The sequence below is a fragment of the Amblyraja radiata genome, chromosome 26 (genome assembly GCF_010909765.2).
Source record: "Amblyraja radiata isolate CabotCenter1 chromosome 26, sAmbRad1.1.pri, whole genome shotgun sequence".
NCBI lineage: Eukaryota > Metazoa > Chordata > Chondrichthyes > Rajiformes > Rajidae > Amblyraja > Amblyraja radiata.
The window spans coordinates 31,265,612-31,284,867 of NC_045981.1; the positions used below are offsets into that span (position 1 = coordinate 31,265,612).

The 19,256-nt window shown below is 43.0% G+C and overlaps 2 protein-coding genes across 2 annotated transcripts in view; one reads left to right on the forward strand and one right to left on the reverse strand.

Moving 5' to 3' along the window:
* The first annotated feature begins 791 nt into the window (after window positions 1–791).
* On the forward strand, window positions 792–17,667 carry enpp7 (ectonucleotide pyrophosphatase/phosphodiesterase 7). Its single transcript, XM_033044601.1, has 6 exons — window positions 792–1,063; window positions 5,792–5,937; window positions 8,833–9,462; window positions 13,458–13,695; window positions 15,311–15,427; window positions 16,976–17,667. Coding segments are annotated over exons 1-6 (1,383 nt in total). The 5' UTR covers window positions 792–813; the 3' UTR covers window positions 16,978–17,667.
* The window catches only part of mxra7 (matrix remodeling associated 7), a 105,852-nt gene continuing 98,189 nt past the window's right edge, over window positions 11,594–19,256 (reverse strand). Inside the window, exon 6 of the transcript XR_004415862.1 lies at window positions 11,594–11,732. The gene's annotated coding sequence lies outside the window, so the exon portion shown is untranslated. The remainder of the gene's footprint in view (window positions 11,733–19,256) is intronic.

Genomic DNA, 19,256 nt, shown 5'->3' on the forward strand with positions numbered 1-19,256 from the left:
CGATCTATTCCTCTCATGATTTTATACACCTTAATAAGATCACACCTCATCCTCCTGTGCTCCAAGGAATAGAGTCCCAGCCTGCTCAACCTCTCCCTATAGCTCAGACCCTCTAGCTTTAGCTCACGCCTTTTCATCTGGTGTTGGATTTGCATGCAAAATTGTTGGCCATTTTGGTTACACTGTGGATTGAACCAGGAACATTGATTCACAGAACATTAAAGTATCTCTGACACACAAGGAACTGTAAATGCTAGAAACTGACACCTTCCGCTTATCCCTCCCTCTGGCTTAGCATTTCACTCCTCTTTTCTCTATATCTAACTCCTTATCACCTCCAATGTTTGCCACTTACTCCACCCATCAGCCACTTCCTCCCTCCCTCCCCTCCAGCACTTTCTGTTTATCCCCAATCAAACAGATGGATGGAGTAGGTGGAAAAAGACTGGAGGAGAAAAGGAGATCAGATAAGGAGAGGAAATGTAAAGTCGGGAGGGATCAATCACGTTCAGACAATTATATAACCTTGCAATTCTGCTCAAGTAACAATTATTTGGCAGGAGGTAATTCTCTTGTATCAAAAGAGATAATCTATCAAAATCGCATACAAGGACAATCAACAAACCATCACGATTATATCATTCTAATCTCCAGTACAGTTACTCCAAAGTTAAATATAAATGGATTTGTTGCGACATGTTTTTCGTCAGTGAAGATTTACATCACGATAAGATAAAGTTATATAAGCCCAACTTCCTGCTTGTGTACACTTAATTTCCATGTTCCTGCATGCAGCACGGACTATCATAAATCATGGGAATCTATCCTATCCTATATCTGGGTCTTTCTCTGTCACTGACATTGAGTCACGCTCTCTTCAGAGGCGAAAGGAGGACGCAAAATAAACTACTACTTCTTTCTTTGGATGGTTTTCGGTGGAATTATGACCAGGACGTTGAAACTCCGAATTTTCAAAAGCTGGTCAAAGAAGGCGTGAAGGCAAAATATGTTACTCCTGCCTTCATTACAATAACCTCCCCATCTCACTTCACTCTGGTAACAGGTAAGGCCATTTGATTCAGCTTCACTTTGTCTCCAAGAATAATTATATTGCTGATATAATGTTTTAAAGAAGGAACTGCAGATGCTGGAAAATCGAAGGTACACAAAAATGCTGGAGAAACTCAGCAGGTGCAGCCTCTGCAGTTCCTATGGAGCAAGGGAACTTCAGTCTGAAGAAGGGTTTCGGCACGAAACGTTGCCTATCTCCTTCGCTCCATAGATGCTGCTGCACCTGCTGAGTTTCTCCAGCATTTTTTTTGATATCATGACTGATTAAAGTATCCAAATATTTATATGGATATTTCCTCAGGTTGAGAAGAGACTTTTAGCAGTTTCAGTTTAAATGCTTATTGATTGTAATTCCAATTCCAATGTTACCAAAACAACTTTTCAGCCAAAAATTTTCTTTAGAAAATATAACCTACACAACTTATTTTCAAAAAGTAGATACGTTTTTGATTAAAGAAAGTAAAGGTTGATAATCAGAGTGTAAACAGAAAAATCCCAACAGATATTATTCAGTAAGTACCTGACTGATAGCAAGTCTTGACTTGTACATCAGTTATCATTAGCGAATAAGATACATTCAGAAAGATATTAAGTGAAATTATTATGGGCAACAAGGAAATGGCAGAAGAGTTGAATAGGTACTTCAGATCTGTCTTCACTAAGGAAGACACAAACAATCTCCCAGATGTACTGGAGGTCAGAGGACCTAAGGGGGTAGAGGAACTGAAAGAAATTTTCATTAGGCGAGAAATAGTATTGGGTAGGCTAATGGGATTGAAGGATGATAAATCCCCTGGGCCTGATGGTCTGCATCCCAGGGTCCATTCATCCATTTTACTTGTCGCATCCTCAAAAAATTCCAGAAGATTAGTCAAGCATGATTTCCCTTTCATAAATCCATGTTGACTTGGACTAATCATTTTACTGCTATCCAAATGCCCCATTATTACCTCTTTAATAATTGACTCCAGCATCTTTCCCACCACCGAAGTCAGGCTAACTGGTCTGTAATTCCCCGTTTTCTCTCTCACTCCTTTCTTGAAAAGTGGGATAACATTAGCTATCCTCCAATCCACAGGAACTGATCCTGAATCTAAAGAACATTGGAAAATGATCACCAATGCATCCACTTTTTCTAAGGACCCTGGGATGCAGACCATCAGGCCCAGGGGATTTATCATCCTTCAGTCCCATTAGCCTACCCAATACTATTTCTCGCCTAATGAAAATTTATTTCAGTTCCTCTTCCCCCTTGGATCCTCCGTCCTCCAGTACTTCTGGGAGATTGTTTGTGTCTTCCTTAGTGAAGACAGATCCGAAGTACCTATTCAACTCTTCTGCCATTTCCTTGTTGCCCATAATAATTTTACCCGTGTCTGTCTTCAAGGAACCCACATTTGACTTTGCTACTCTTTTTCCCTTAACATATCTATATAAGCTTTTACTGTCCTTCTTTATATTCCTGGACAGCTTCCCTTCATACTTCATCTTTTCAGCCCGTATTGCCCATTTTGTTTCCTTCTGTTGTCCTATGAAAGTTTCCCAATCCTCTGGCTACTCATTGCTGTGTTATACATCTTTTCTTTTAGTTTTATTCTATCCCTAACTTCTCTTGTCAGCCACGGTTGCCTCCTACTCCACTTAGAACCTTTCTTCCTTTTTGGAATGAAATTATCCTGTGTCTTCCGGATTATGCCCAGAATTCCTGCCATTGCTTTTCCACCGTCATTCCTGCTAGGATCTCTTTCCAGTCTACCTTGGCCAGCTCCCCTCTCATGCCTTCATAGTCCCCTTTGTTCAACTGCATCACTGACACTTCCGATTTAACCTTCTCCTTCTCAAGTTGCAGATTAAAACTAATCATATTATGATCACTACCTCCAAGCGGTTCCTTTACCTCGAGTTCTCTTATCATATCTAGCTCATTGGACAACACTAAATCCAGAATTGCCTTTTCTCTGGTCGGCTCCATTACAAGCTGCTCTAAGAATCCATCTCGGAGGCATTCTACAAACTCTCTTTCATGGGGTCCTGAACCAACCTGATTTTCCCAGTCTACCTGCATATTAAAATCCCCCGTCACCACAGTGGCATTACCTTTGTTACATGCCAGTTTTAACTCCTGCTGCAACTTACACCCTACATCCCGGCTACTATTTGGGAGTCTGTAGATAACACCAATCTTGCCTTTACAATTCCTCAACTCAATCCACAGTGACTCTACCTCATCAGTCCCTATGTCTTCCCTCGCAAGGGACTGAATTCCATCCCTCACCAGCAGAGCTACCCCCCTCCTCTGCCCACCTGCCTGTCCTTTCTATAGGATGTATAACCCTGAATATTAAGTTCCCAGACCCGATCCTCCTGCAGCCACGTCTCAGTAATCCCCACAAGGTCATATCTACCAACCTCTAACTGAGCCTCAAGCTCATCTACTTTACTTCTTATACTTCGCGCATTCATATACAATACTTTTAATTCCTTACGCATCTCACCTTTCACATCGATCCCCATTACACTTGGCCATACTTCCTATCCCTTTGTGAGCTTCCTTTCCCGTTAATTCTGGGGTCATTAACCATCCCTTTACTTTCTTTCCCTTTAACTCCATCCTTGACTATCCCATTTGACACCCCACCTCCCTTATTCAGTTTAAAACCGCCCGTGTAGCAGTGGCAAACCTGCCTGCCAGAATGCTGGTCCCCCACCTGTTATGATGCAATCCGTCCCTTTTGTACAGTTCCCCCTTACTCCAAAACAGATCCCAGTGGTCTAAGAATCTAAATCCCCGCTCCCTGCACCAGCTCCTCAGCCACACATTCAGGTCCCATATCTCCCTGTTCCTGCTCTCGCCAGCACGAGGAACTGGAAGCAAACCGGAGACAACAACCCTGGTCCTGCTTTTCAGCATTTTTCCAAGCTCTCTAAAGTCACGCTGCAGAATATTCATCCCCTTCTTTCCGACATCGTTTGTGCCGACATGCACTACCACTGTTCACCTTCGCCCTTGCGGATTTTCTGCACTCTGTCTGTGACATCCTGGATCCTGGCACCAGGAAGGCAGCACACCATCCTCGAATCCCGTCTGTTGCCGCAGAAACCCCGGCAAGGGATATGGGGAGAAGGCAGGCACGGGTTATTGATAGGGAACGATCAACCATGGTCACAATGAATAGCGGTGCTGGCTCGAAGGGCCGAATGGCCTCCTCCTGCATCTATTTTCTATGTTTCTATGGTTCTATGTGAATCATGATATATTCAATAGACAATAGACAATAGACAATAGGTGCAGGAGTAGGCCATTTGGCCCTTCGAGCCAGCACCGACATTTAATGTAATCATGGCTGATCATCCCCAATCAGTACCCTGTTCCTGCCTTCTCCCCATATCCCCTGACTCCGCTATTTTTAAGAGCCCTATCTAGCTCTCTCTTGAAAGCATCCAGAGAACCTGCCTCCACCGCCCTCTGAGGCAGAGAGTTCCACAGACTCACCACTCTCTGTGAAACTGTGTTCACTTGTGGAACTGTAGAACAGCAGTAGAGTGGCTGCTTGACAGTGCCAGAAACCCAGGTTTGATCCTGACTACGGGTGCTGTCTGTGTGAAGTGTGTACGTTCTCCCTGTGACCCTGTGGGTTTTCTCCGGGTGCTCTGGTTTTTTCTACATTCCAAAGCCGTCCACTTTGTAGGTTAATTCGTCTCTGTAAATTGCCCCAGATATGTACAATACAATACAATACAATACAGTTTATTTGTCATTTGAACCCCATTGAGGTTCAAACGAAATGTTGTCTCTGCAGTCGTACACACAAGAAAGAACCAAGACACAACACAATTTACACAAACATCCATCACAGCGCATCTCCTCCTCGCTGTGATGGAAGGCAAAGACTTATCTCTCCCCTGCACTTCCCATTCCCCTCCCGATGTCAGAGTCAATGTCAAAGCCCCCGGCGGGCATTGGCAATTGTCCCGCGGCCATTAACGCCACGCCGGGTGATGCAAGGCCACGCTCCGGGTCTTGTTGTTGGAGCCCCCGGCGGGCGCTAGCAAAGTCCCACAGCCATTCCAAGCCACGCCGGGCGATGATGTAAGGCCCCGCTCCAGATACTCTTCAACCCCGCAACTCGGGCGGGTGAAGTCGCCGTTGCGGAAGCCCCGAAAAGCGGTCTCCCAACAAGGACCCGCGGGCTCCCGGTGTCACTGTCCACCAGACCTGCGGTAAGCCTCCGAATCCCTGGGGTCGGGTCGCAGCAGCGCGCCACCACCGCTCCTCCCGCTCCGAACTCGGCCAGCTCCGCGATGGTGAGTAGGTCCGCAGGCTCCGGGACTGGAGCCCCAGGTCGTTCCTGCTGGAGGCCGCTCCACGGTGCTAGGCCCCAACGACAACGGAGACCCGACAGAGAAAAGGTCGGGTTCTCCGTGCAGGGGATAGATTTTAAAAGTTTCCCCCACCCCCCGCCCCCCACACACATACCCACACCCATACACAAAAAAATAATAAAAACTACATTCAAACGAGACAAAAAACAACAAAAAGACAGACGGACTGCAGAGGCCGCTGCGACATGAGTCGCGCCGCCCACCGACCAGCATGCAACACTGGGATAACACAAAACTAGTGTATGGGTTGCCGTGGACCCGCGCGCCGAAACGCCACGTTGTATCTGCAAACCTTGTATCTGTAAACTAAAAGTAAACTAATCTTATTTTTCCAAAGGAAGATATATCGAGTCTCACGGAGTGATCCACAACATGTGGTTCAACACCACCAGTGGACTGAAGAAGCCATATTACCAGACACAAGGTGTCAATGATTACTGGGACAATGGAACCCTTCCAATCTGGATCACTGCCCAGCGTCAGGTAAATCGTAGGCTAGGCGATCGTTTCGTGGAACACCTTCGCTCAGCCCGCCTGAACCTACCCGATCTCCCGGTTCCCATTCCCACACAGACCATTCTGTCCCAAGTCTCCCCCATTGTCAGAGTGAGGCTAAATGCAAATTGGAGGAACAACATCTCATATTTTGCTTGGGCAACTTACAGCCCAGTTGTATGAATATTGATTTCTCTCACTTCAGGTAGCCCCGGCATTCCCTCTCTCTCTCCATCCTACCCCCACCCAAGTCACACTAGCTTCTCATTTTCACTCTACAAACAGCTAACCATGGCCTGTTTCCTTTATCATTGTTACATTTTACATATCTTTTATTCATAGTTCTTTATCTCTCCACATCATCATCTATATCTCTCGTTTCCCTTATCTCTAACCAGTCTGAAGAAGGGTCTCGACCCAAAACATCACCCATTCCTTCTCTCTAGTATACGGGTAATCGCCGGTCAGCAGGGACTTTGTGGGCCGAAAGGACCGAGTATCTCTAAACTCCAAAGTGTTAATGTAACAGATCATTTGACCCAACCAACCTCTCCCTATAGCTCAGGCCCTGGCAACATCCTTGTAAATCCTCTCTGCACTCTTTCCAGCAATGACATCCTTGCTGTAGCAGAGTTACCAAAACTGAACACAGTGCTCCAAACAAGCAGTGCCTCACCAGCATGTTGTATAACTGTAATGTAACATCCTGCTTTTCCAATTATGGTTGTGCAAAGCCTTTAAATGCATGGTTGACATCACACATCTGCTGTGGAACGAGTGCACATGTGCCATCCATCAGTGCATCATTGTAAATCACACAATGGACATTGTGCAGTTCAGTTTAGAACACAAGTAACAGGAGCAGAAAGACACCATATCATCTTTTGCCTTCCATCACAGTACCTGGTAAACTCACTGTGGTGGATGTTAAATTTGTGTTTATAGTGTGTTTTTGTCATTTTTATTATATGTATGACTGCAAGGCACGAAATTTCGTTCAGACCGAAAGGTCTGAATGACAATAAAGGATCCTTTACTTTTACTTTTGACTTTATCATTCAGTTGACTGATCCTACATTTCATCCACTTTCCTGGTCTCCATAATCATTTGAATACCCAAAAATCTATTGCTTCATCCTGAATATATTTTTAAAAAACTGGCTGGCTAAATGGGAGAATTCCTAAGATTCATAATACTCCGAGTACAAAAAAAACATTTTGCCTCATCTCAGTCCTCACTCCTTATCCTGAATATTTCAATGCCGTCTTTTTGTGTGAAGGATATGCAGACAATACCTGCATTTTTCAATTATGATTTATTGTCTGTGCATACGAAAAATTGTTTCAAAAACATGGATTTACATATGGAGAAAGGAAATGGGTCTTTAATATTCCAGAGCAGCACAAGAACTGCCTCAGGGACTGAATTTACCAAATGTAAAACCTCACAATCCAGCACTGATGGGTTCAATTATATACATATTAATGAAATGTCTACCATCTCAAAGTTAGGCATGGAAGCATAGAGCATGGAAACAGGCCCTTCGGCCCAACTTGCCCATGCCGACGAACATGCCCCATCCACATTGGTCCCCTGCTTTTGGCCTATATCCCTCTGAACCTGTCCTATCCATGTACCTGTTTAAATGTTTCTTAAATGTTGCGATAGTACCTGCCTCAGCTACCTCCTCTAGCACCTTGTTCCATAAACCAAAAACTCTTTGTGTAAAAAGTTATTCCTCAAGTTCCTATTAAATCTTTCCCCCTCACCTTAAACCTATGTTCCCTGGTTCTCGATTCTGCTACTCTGGGCAAAAGATACTGTGTTTACCACATCTATTCCTCTCATGATTTTGTACACCTCTATAAGATCATCCCTCATCCTCCTGCACTCCAAAGAATAGAATCTTAGCCTGCTCAATCAACCTCTCCCTATAGCTCAGTCCATCAAGTCCTGGCAACATCCTCGTAAATCTTCTCTGCACCCTTTCAATCTTGACAACATCTTTCCTATAGTATGGTGACCAAAACTGAATAAATTACTCTAAATGTGGCCTTGCCAACATCTTATATAACTGTAACATGACCTCCCAACTCCTATACTCAAGTTCGTCAAGAAAGTTCTGCAAAGAGTGTTCTTGAAAAAATAAAATATTCAAGGATGAAAATTACATGGTCCAATTAAAAAAAAATATCCTTGGAAAGGGAAAGACTGATTTTGCACTGACAAGACAAAGATCAGAAATTGCACTATGGAATCCGCCAAGGCATTTCTAACTTGGTGCTGAACAAGAAGAGATCCCATAGTATTAGAGGGAAAATACTAGTATGAATAGACAGTTGGCAGGATGGCAGAAGGCAAAGAGTTGGAATAAAGGAGGGTTTTTCTGGTTGGTGAATAGCAGTGTTCCACAGGGGTCGGTGTTGGGGCCGCTACTCTTCATGGTGTATATCAGTGATTTGGATGATGGAATTTGTGCCTTTGTGGCCAAGTTTGCTGATGATACAAAGATAGGTGGTGGGGCAGGTTATGTACAGGAAGCAGGGGATCTACAGAATGACTTGGACAAGTTGGGAAAGTGGGCAAAGAAGAGGCAGATAGAATACATCAGAGCAAATTGTACAGTCATGCACTTTGGTAGTCGGAATAAAGGCAGATATTAGGTGCAAAGGGACTTTTAAGACATTTTTACATAGGCACACGGTTATGCAGAGGATGGAGGGATAGGGAACAGGTACAGTCAGAGGAGATCAGTTCAACTTGGCTCCATGTTCAGTATGGATATTGTCGGCTAAAGGGCCTGTTCCTGTGCTGTGCAGTTCTACGTAATGCAGAGCTCTATGATCACAGACTCAATTGACAGGCCATTTTTATTTCTGAAGGGTTTAAGGACTGGTTCGATACATTTCCCTGGAACCAAGCCCAGTTACGATGGAGATAATATTTACATGAAGGTGGTGGAGCCTCCGATGTACAACTATAGGAATGAAACAGCCTGGATAGAGAACATCAACATGGTGATGAGATGGTTTGCCGTGGATAATCTAGACTTTGTCACACTCTATATTAGTGAACCAGATATCACTGGCCACAAGTTCGGACCAGAATCGGAAAACAGAAAAGCAGTGGTGCGGAAACTGGACAAGACACTGGGCTATTTACTGGAAAGTATAGAAAAGTTCAACTTGAAATCCAAACTCAACGTGATTATTACTTCGGACCACGGAATGGCGACTGTGCTGAAAGAGCCAGCGGTGAATGAAATTGTTCTGGGGAGAGTCTCCAACTTTTCATTCAAAGACCTCGATTTCGATTTGGTTGATTATGGACCCACTGGTATGCTGCTGCCCAAGGAAGGACAGTTGGAGAAAGTGTACCAGGCTCTCAAAGGTGCTCATCCACACTTGCACGTCTTCAAAAAGAAAGATTTACCAAAAAGACTGCGATATTCCAACAATGACAGAATTCTCCCCATTATCTTGTTTGGTGACCTTGGTTACGTTATTCATGGGGTGAGTACACACACTGACCGACAGGTTGAAACTGATTAATCAGAAGTTAAAAGGAACTGGCCATTAGAGACATTATCTGACTTGATATTGCCAAGAATGAGACTACAAAAATGGATTGGAATTTACAATTCACACCAGTGCTCTGGCAAACTGTGCCTTTGATTGCATTTTAGAACAAACCATGACATCGAGTTAGTTATTGCATTAATGCCAGAAGTAACAGAGATATGCAAATCAAAAATATTCTGAATCAAAAAAAGATTCTGAATTAAGCACATGGTTTGTACAAATTCACCCTTTCCCACTCAAGATTTTTTTAAATGCAGGTCCTCCCACACTCCAAAGATGTGCAGGTTTGTAAGTTAATTGGCTTTGGTGAAAAAGATGGAAATTGTCCCTGGTGTGTAGGATAGAGCTAGTGTACGGGGGGATTACTGGTCAGTGGGCAGAAAGGCCGGTTTCTGAGCTGTATCTCTAAAGTCTTTCGGCCCAACCAATCTCTCCCAAAAGCTCAGGCCCTCAAATCCTGGCATCATCCTCATAATTCTGGTTAATGACCTCCTTATCTGCCATGTGTTTTTGTTTTTGTTTCTGTCTCTAGTGCATTTTTCATTTATACGAACCAAATGCTTCATTCATTTATGTTCACTTTTTTATTTTAAAAAAGCACAACAAACCGACTGTGCAATTTGGGGAAAGTTAAATATAGGTTTTTTAAATTCAAATTAGTTAAATGGAGTCTCATTCATGTCAATTACAAATAGTAGTTTTCTTTTTAATGAACAGTTTATCCACAACACACATACAGACCATGGTGCAAGTACAGTCTAGATTGTACACCAACTTTGGAGTATAAACCAAACTCTTAAATGGGACTCCTGTAGACAGGTTTCACCAAGAACATTGATACGGGACGATCAGCCATGATCACAATGAATGGCGGTGCTGGCTCAAAGGGCCGAATGGCCTCCTCCTGCGCCTATTTTCTATGTTTCTATGTAACATTGATAACACTACCAAAAGGGCAAAAGACAAAATAGCTATTGACTTTAAGAATTGAGTGTTAGAGATTAACAGAATTAAACAGCTGGAACTATTCCAAAGGACAAAGAACAGTGGGAAGAACATGAACATAACCAGAGCAGATTTTACAAATTAAATGTTTTCATACCGACCTGGTGTACAGAGGAGGCAGGCTTTACTTTAAAAAAATACACCTTCCTTCCTACATTTAGTTACAGAAAGTTCAGAGTCACTTCAGTTTGATTGGATAGATTCATGGCAGAGAGAAGGTGAATCTCAATTAAACTTGATTCAGGCATTTGCTGCAACCAATGGAATTGTCTTCCTCATAAAGTACACTTCCACACATTGCTCAATCATATTGGAACGGCACGGTGGCGCAGCCTTACAGCGCCAGACACCCGGGTTCGATTCTGACGATGGGAGTTGTCTGTACCAAGTTTGTGCGTTCTCCCCGTGACCGCATGGGTTTTCTCCTGATACCCCGCTTCGTAAAAAGTTGAAAATTGTCCCCAGGATAGAGCTAGTGTACGGAGATCGTCGGTCGGCATGGACTCGGTGGGCCGAAGGGCCTGTTTTCGTGCTGTATCTCTAAACTAATCTAAACTAAAATCTCAACAGTGGCATGTTTTAGGATCAAGATCCCAGTTGTGAAGTTTTCCCTGAATTTTAATGAATTCAGCTAAAGCAAGACCTGACAATCGTATAGAAAATGATGCGAGGCATAGATAGGTTAGACAGTCAGAACCTTTATCCAGGGTGAAAATATCAAGGATTAGGGGTAGTAGCCTTTATGAGGTCAGTAATTCTCAAAGAAAAGTAAACCCAATCAAAGTGCTTTTGCAAAGTAGTTACTGTTAAAATGCAAGTAAGGCCACTCATACACAATCTAATTTGCAAAACTGAGACACAATAGATTGCAGACGGAATCTTGAGCATAAACCAAAGTGCTTAAGGAACTCAGCAGGTCAGGCAGAAAATTAAGACAAACTGATCCTTGAAATCCTGTTTCTGTGCATCAGTTCTATCTTGTAACATGTGATAAATTACCCTCTGGGGCCTTCATAAATCAGGACTAACAGGCTGGATGAAAGGAAATGAAGGCATGTTTGGAGAACAAGAGGAAGTTTATTTGGTACATACAGTAGTTGTATGCAAAGATCAATCCTGCTAAGTACCCTGTTCCTGTAAACGCCACATGATTCCATTCTTATTCACTGCCACGCCCAGAGTCTGCACAATATATTCTGTTGAATAAAAATAGGCATCATATTAAAAACAGATTACAGAATTCAAATAAGTGTTTTGCAATCTATAATGTCATTGAGGTGCAGGCACAAGGAACTGCAGATGTTGGTTTACCAAAAAAAGACAAAGAGTACTGGAATAACTCAGCAGGTCAGGCAGCATCTCTGGAGAATACGGATAGGTGATTTTTCTGGTCAGGTCCTCAAGTCAAATGGATATGAGCACAAAATGCTGGTGGAACTCAATGGGTAAAGCACCATCTGTGGAGGGAATGGATAACCAATGCTTCACATTTCCCTCCACAGGTGCTGCTTGACCCACTGAGTTCTTTCAGCTCTTTGTGTTTTTTACTCAGGATTCCAGCATCTGCAATTCCCTGTGTCTTCTTTGTTAGAGTCCACTGCATGATCTGAAAACAACTTTGCTGAAAGTTCCCTGCTTGTAACAAGAACATGGGCAGCACGGTGGTGCACCGGTAGAGCTGCTGCCTTACAGTGCTTGTAGCATCAGAGACCCGGGTTCGATCCCGTACTTGTCTGTATGGAGTTTGTACGTTCTCCCCGTGACCTGCGTGGGTTTTCTCCGAGATCTTCGGCTTCCTCCTACACTCCAAAGACGTACAGGTTTGTAGGTTAATTGACTTGCTATAAATGTAAATTGTCCCTACTGAGTGTAGGATAGTGTGAATGTGCGGGGATCGCTGGTCGGCATGGACTTGGCGGACCACATACCAACTTCTATACTCAATATTCTGATTGATGATTTTAATATCAAATACATTAATTTTCGTACAAATTTAATCTGTTATGTGAAAAATTGTGCGATTCCACAGAAATACTGACACATTTTCTGTGTGTGTCATTACATTTCTTGCAGTTTCTATTCTAATTACAAAATGATTAAGAACTTATTCCTTTTTGAAACGTGAAAATGGCAGAGATAAGCCATCTGAATGTTAAAGTAAAGAAACAAGGAACTGCAGATGCTGGTTTACAAAGTGCTGGAGTAACTCAGCAGGGCATAAGGTCATAAGGACATGAAGAAAATGAGAATTAGGCCATAAGCCCATTAGGTTTACTCTGCCATTCAATCATTACTGATCTATCTCTCCCTCCTAACCCCATTCTCCTGCCTTCTCCCCTTAACCTCTGACACCTGTAATAGGTCAGGCAGCATCTCTGGAGGACATGGATAGGTGACGTTTTAGGTCAGGACTGACTTTATCAGACTGACTACAGTTGGGTGGGGTGGGGAAGAAAGCTGGAGGAGAGGAGGTACAGGCCAAAGCCTGGTGAGTGATAGGTGGATACAGGTGGCAAGGAGGGGTTTGGATAGGCAATTGTACATTTTCGTCTGAGACTCTTCTTCAGACTGATTGAGGTGGGGGTGGAAGAGTTGCAACCCAAAATGTCATCTATCCATGTTCTCCAGATATGCTGCCCGGCCACTTGTGTTACTCCAGCACTTTGTGTCTTTTTTTGAATGTTCAGTGGCACCTGACTTGCATGGTATTGTATTGTATTGTATATCTTTATTGTTATTTTCCTGAGTACTCACATACCCAGAGGAAACAAAAAAACGTTACTCAAACCAGTGTCCATTCAGTGTGCAGTAAAAAATAAATAGAAATAAAAATACATATATCATGAACAAGATCATGGTGTGTAACATGCTTTCCATTTTCTCCCTTACCTTGTATCTGGGCCCCCCTTGCGCTTGGCCAGAGAATCAAAGTCCAGTTTAACAAAGGCGAGCATGGGTTTGACAATCAGCATATGGACATGAAGACTATTTTCCGTGCATTTGGTCCGGATTTCAAGAAGAATTATTTGGCTGAGCCATTTGACAGTGTAAACATTTACTCATTAATGTGTGAACTTCTAAACATCCAACCTGAACCAAATAATGGATCGCTGGAGTATACCCAAGAAATGCTGAATTACTACCAGAGCACCAGTGACGGTAATTCTGAAAATACACCTCAAATATATTAAAGATAATGAATTTTATTGACGTTGAAATAATGAGTGATAATGTTTGGTAGAACAATATTGAGTTCTGTGGACAAGCTTAAACTGCACAATGTACATATTCTACAAGACAATATAGTTGTACAAGATATAGACACAAAGTGCTGGAGTAACTCAGCAGATCAGGCAGCATCTCTGGAGAACACTGATAGGTGCCGTTTCAGGTCAGGACTCTTCTTCAGACTGATTGTAGTGGGGAAAAACTGGAAGCAAGAAAAGACCAGGACCAGGTAACAGATGACATGGTGGTTCCCCGACAGGCCGATTGGTGGCTAGGGACAGTGTGATTCCAAGAGGGATACATCATTGCGAACTGTGGAACTGGTTAACTGACCTTTTATGGAGGAAAGGGGGAATTTGTTTAAGTTATCTAAAATGAGTAAATTCAATATTCATACCATTGGGTTGTAAGCTACCCAAGCAGAATATGAGGTGCGGTTCCTCCAATTTGCGTGTGGCCTCACTCTGGCAATGAAGGAGGCACAGGACAGGACAATATGGGAATGGGAATGGGAAGGGAAGTTAAAATGGTTAGCTACCAGGAAGCCTTGGTGGATTGAGCATATGTGTATTAATAGCAGTGCATACCTTGGTGAGCCTGCACTTGGGACTATTGTGTTCAATTTTGATCACCTTGTTACACAAGAGGAGCCACTAATATGGACAGAATACTGAGAAGATTCATGAGGATGCTGCCAGGACTCGAGGGCCTGAGCTACTGAAAGAGGTTGGGTGGGCAAGGACTTTATTCTCTGGAGTGCAGGAAGCTGAAGGATAATTTTACAGAGGTGTATAAAATCATGGGAATAGATAGGGTGAATGCAGAGGGTCATCCTCCCAGGGAAGGGGACAGGTTTGAGGTGAGAAGGTAAATATATAATGGGAACTTAAGGAGCAGCTTTTTTTTCACAGAGGGTGGTGGGTATATGGAACTGAAGAGGTAGATGAGGCACGTAGTATAACACCACGTAAAATACATTTGGACAGGCATGAGGATAGGAAAGGTATTGAGGGATTATGGACCAAACATGTACAAATACGGTTAACATAGATATGCCATCTTGATTGGTAAGGACAAGTTGAGCTAAAGGACCTGTTTCCATGCTGTATGTCTTTAGGGACGCACAGTGGCACAGCGATAGAGCTGCTGCCTTACAGCACCAGAGACCTGGGTTTGATCCTGACTACAGGTGATGTGTGCATGGAGTCTGTATGTTATCCCTGTGACCACATGAATTTTCTCCAGGTGCTCAAGTTTCCTCCCATACTCCAAAGATGTGCAGGTTTATAGATAAATTGGCTTCTGTAAATTGTAAATAGTCCCTAGTGTGTGGGATAGTGCTAGTGTACAGGGTGATCACTGGTCAGCATGGTCTTTGTGGGCTAAGGGTCCTGTTTCCATGCTGTATCTCTAAAGTTGTGCTGAAGGGCCTGTTTCAAGCTGATTCTAGTCTTATTTTACTGAATATATCTTGTATTCTTAGATCAACTATCTTGTGCATTTTAAATGCTTTGATTCTTTTTAATATCCTGTCTTTTCTTTTCAGTTACCAACTCAACATTGTTTCAGCTGGTTGTGGGTTTATCAGTAGTGGTTGGTTTGCTGGTTCTAGCTGGTCTTGTAGTTGGCGTTTATTCCTTTATGAAGAGAAGGCAAGAGAATTGTAAGTACCTCAATAGTCATTCCCAATGGAAAGGTATGAATTTATTTAAGTACGGTGCAAGTGTTATGTTCAGCATGTTTAACTCCTTCCCCTCGACCCACGTACAAGATTACTGCTGATCAGTAGCGGACTGGGTCTAAAATTATTGGTTGCCAGGAGACAAAGGGGGCCCACTTCATTAGTGACCCACTTGCCATCGGGCAAGCTGACACCCTGGCCAGTCCGCCACTGCTGCTGATCCTCTCTTCAATGCTATCCCAACAATACTTGTCTATCTCCAGTATCCTGAGATGTTAGTAATCCATATATAGGCATACGTTTAAGGGGAAAGGGGAAAAATGTAGGTTGATGTTAGGTTTACTATTATCAAGTACATGAGGTACAAAGCATGCTACACTAGACATTAATACAACCCTTTGGACATGTACATGGAAAGGAAAGGTTCAGAACAATATGGGCCAAATGCAGGTAAACGGGACTAGCTTAGATGAGGCACCTTAGATGAGTTTGAACTTTCTCCCCACACCTAGATGGCGGATGTGCAGGAGTGGGCGCCGTCTGTGTATGGCAGCCTGCCCGCAGTCCGTCTCTTCACCTTTTTATAATTTTAAGTCCTGTAAAAAATGTTAGTCAGTTAGTTTGGAGGTCTTTTATGTGGTGGGTGGGGGGGGGGGGGGGGAAGGGGAACTTTAATTCTTAGTCCCCTACCTGGTCGGAGAGGCAGCATCCCTCCAAGCTGCTTCTTCACCCCGTCCTCGCGGCCTACCATCGAAAATGGAGCGGCGTTTCCTGTCGGGACCGGCCGGGACTACAGCTTCGGCGGCGGTGGCGGCGCAGCGCTGGGATGCCAGCGGGGAGCGGGCAGTGCCTTGCCGGGTCGTCGTGCGGTAGGCTCCAGAGCGCTGTGGCCGCCGACTCCCAACATCGCGGAGCTGGGGCTGTCTGGGCGTCCGGCCGCGGGCGGCGCTGGATTTGGAGCGCCGCGGAGCCTGAGATCGAGTTCGCCGGGGTCGGAGCTCCAACCGGCGCGGCCTGAGGGCTACGAGTGCCCCGGTCTCCAGTCTCCGGGGAGGAGGCAGCCACTCCAGACTTTTCCAAGCTGCTGAGGAATTGTTTCACCCGACGCTGGAGTTCCATCTTCATGGCAAGAGGGCCCTGAAAACATCGGACTGGCTGCAGGGCCACAAATGGGCCCCGACCTCGGGTGTTTCATAGAGGAAGAGGACTTAACATTCTGGTGCCTTTCCCCACAGTGAAAATGTTTGATTCTGCTGTGGGGGGACGTTTGTGTTGAACTCTACAATGTGTTGTGTCCATTTTCTTTATTTGTTAACCTTTTTCTATGGTTTGCAAACTTATTTTCTATTTTATGTAAAACACTTTGGTGTCAATGCGAGTTGACTTAAAACGTGCTATATAAATAAAACTTACTTACTTACTTACTTACCTTTGTCGGCATGGACCGGTGGGGTCGAAGGGCCTGTTTCCGTGCTTCATAAGATGAAAAACATTAAATAGTGTTACAGAAATGTCCCTTTCTTTTTTCAGAGTGAAAAATGAACATCTGAAACAAACAAAATCTAAGATGAACTTTTTCACCTTACAACTACAACAATTTGTTCTCAGCTGTGTTAATGTTGAAGATCTGTGTTCCTTATTGTTCCTCTTTTACATGTGGACCATTTGTAAATTAAAACTGGAAATTAATTTTAATCTATATTCTCTTTTTTTCATAAACTGTTATTGATTTACAGATATAAGCTGCAGTGACTGGAGTCTCCACAACTGTGAAATTAAAGTAATTAGTGGAAAGAAAAAATCATGAGGTTTTGAACTTAAATTGACAGTTGGGTTTTGGTGATTTTTTCACTTGGGGAATTGGCACCAATTAAAAAAGCTTTTTTTTTTAATGATACACTTGTTTCAACTTGACCAAGTTGGCATATTGAACCAAGTAGCCAGTCCCTATGCTATGCTGTTGTATGTTCTAAATGACATACAAACTTTATTTAAAATATATTCCTGAAGCTCATTCCTGAAGATCTTTTCAGTCTAGGATGATATGAAAATTGACGTGGAAACACCAGCAAATAAAGCAATAATGCTTTTCATAATGGTTGCAATTTTTAGTCCACTTTGCACTGGAACTACTCAATAGATGCGCAGGAACTCCAGATGTTGGTTTAAACAGAAGATAGACACAAAAAAGCTGGAGTAACTCAGTAAGGCAGCATCTTTGGGAATAAAATAATACATGGTGTTTCAGGTCAGAACCCTCTGCAGACACCAACCTGAAATGTCACCTATTCTTTTTCTCCAGAGACGTTGCTTTATTCACTGAGTTACTCCAGCTTTTTGCGTCTATCTATTCAAAAGACTTGCCTTTGCCTTTTATTATTAAGATACATTTTAAATTCCATCTTCACACCCCATGTTCAAAGCTGCAAAGAAAGTGCAGATAGGAACTTCTAAGTAAAACACTGATGGATATCCTGCTGAGAATCAACCCATCTATATTCCAGTCTCGATTCTGGCGTTGGTGTCTGGCATTAACTGGAATTGTCCACATTGAGACATGTGGACAATTCATCTCCCAATTCCACTCCTGCAGAGGAGAGATTGTTAACATTAATTTAGAAAAATAGATTTAATTCCTCACTTTATGAATTAGACCCACTGACAGAGTGGTCGAGCTGCTGCTTTGCAGCGCCAGAGACATAGATTTGATCCTGACTACATTTGCTGTCTGTGCAGAGCTTGCACGTTCTCCCTGTGACCATGTGGATTTTCTTCGGGTGCTTCAGTTTCCTCCCACATTCCAAAGGCGGAAAGGTTTGTAGGTTAATTGACTTCTGTAAATTGTCCCTAGTGTGCAGGATAGAACCTCGTCGTTCGTGTCCATCTTCCATGTTTCAAATGTTGACATCGCTGTCATCGTCCATCCTGAAAGGCTAATGTACAGGTGATCGATGGTCGGCGTGGACTTGCTGGGCTGAAGGGCCTGTTACCGTGCTGTATTTCTAAACTAAAATATACTAACGGTTGCATATAAAAAATACACATATATACTTGTCATCTCATTGTTGGACCCTGGCTTTTCATTTCCATCACAATATACATACTTAGTATTCAGTTTTATGTAACAAATGTCATCCATGTACACCTTTTGTGTTTCACATTACTGCATTGTTTAATTGCAACTCTTACAAACCTCTTTCACTTATCATTGTATTATCACAAAGAGTAACAACATTTTAAATAACGGCCAAACTATTGAGAAACAGTATTTGAACCAAGTCATCATTACTGAGAAATATTCAGTTTATCATCTCTTTATGTCTGAAGCTCTAAAATCGATCAAAGTACATTTTTTTAAACTTGGGAGGGTGGAGGTTGTGATGAATGTAGGAGTAAGATTTACCGTAACTTCAAATAAAATAAAGTGTTGGTATTTGTCAGTGAAGAAAATCACTAATTCCCAAGCCCAGGTTTGCCGTGACTTAAACGTTTGATCATGAATGTAATCAAATTATTTCTGTGCAAATCTCAAAATTCCCCAATATGAAGCAATACCTCAATTTTGATCTTCTAAAAGCCAGATTCAAAATAAAGGCAACGTTTAAAATGAGACATCCATTCCACTAGCACAATGCTCACCTGATGGACCAAAGTTGATCACCATTTATGCAAAGTTACAGGAATATATTGGTTCTGTGGGCACTCAGTCTTGTTCCCGTGGGAGAGGATTCTAAAACGTGAGAATTTAGGCTTAAAGTGAGAGGGGAGTGATTTAAGGGAGACAAGGGTGGAACATTTTTCACTCAGAGTA

What these genes read in the sequence shown, in the direction of transcription:
- enpp7 (XM_033044601.1), top strand. Translation starts at nt 814, where the DNA reads ATGGGAATCTATCCTATCCTATATCTGGGTCTTTCTCTGTCACTGACA. An exon ending in TCACTTCACTCTGGTAACAG is followed by an intron (nt 1,064 to 5,791) that starts GTAAGGCCATTT and finishes ATTTTTCCAAAG; the next exon opens with GAAGATATATCGAGTCTCAC. An exon ending in TTGGTTACGTTATTCATGGG is followed by an intron (nt 9,463 to 13,457) that starts GTGAGTACACAC and finishes GCGCTTGGCCAG; the next exon opens with AGAATCAAAGTCCAGTTTAA.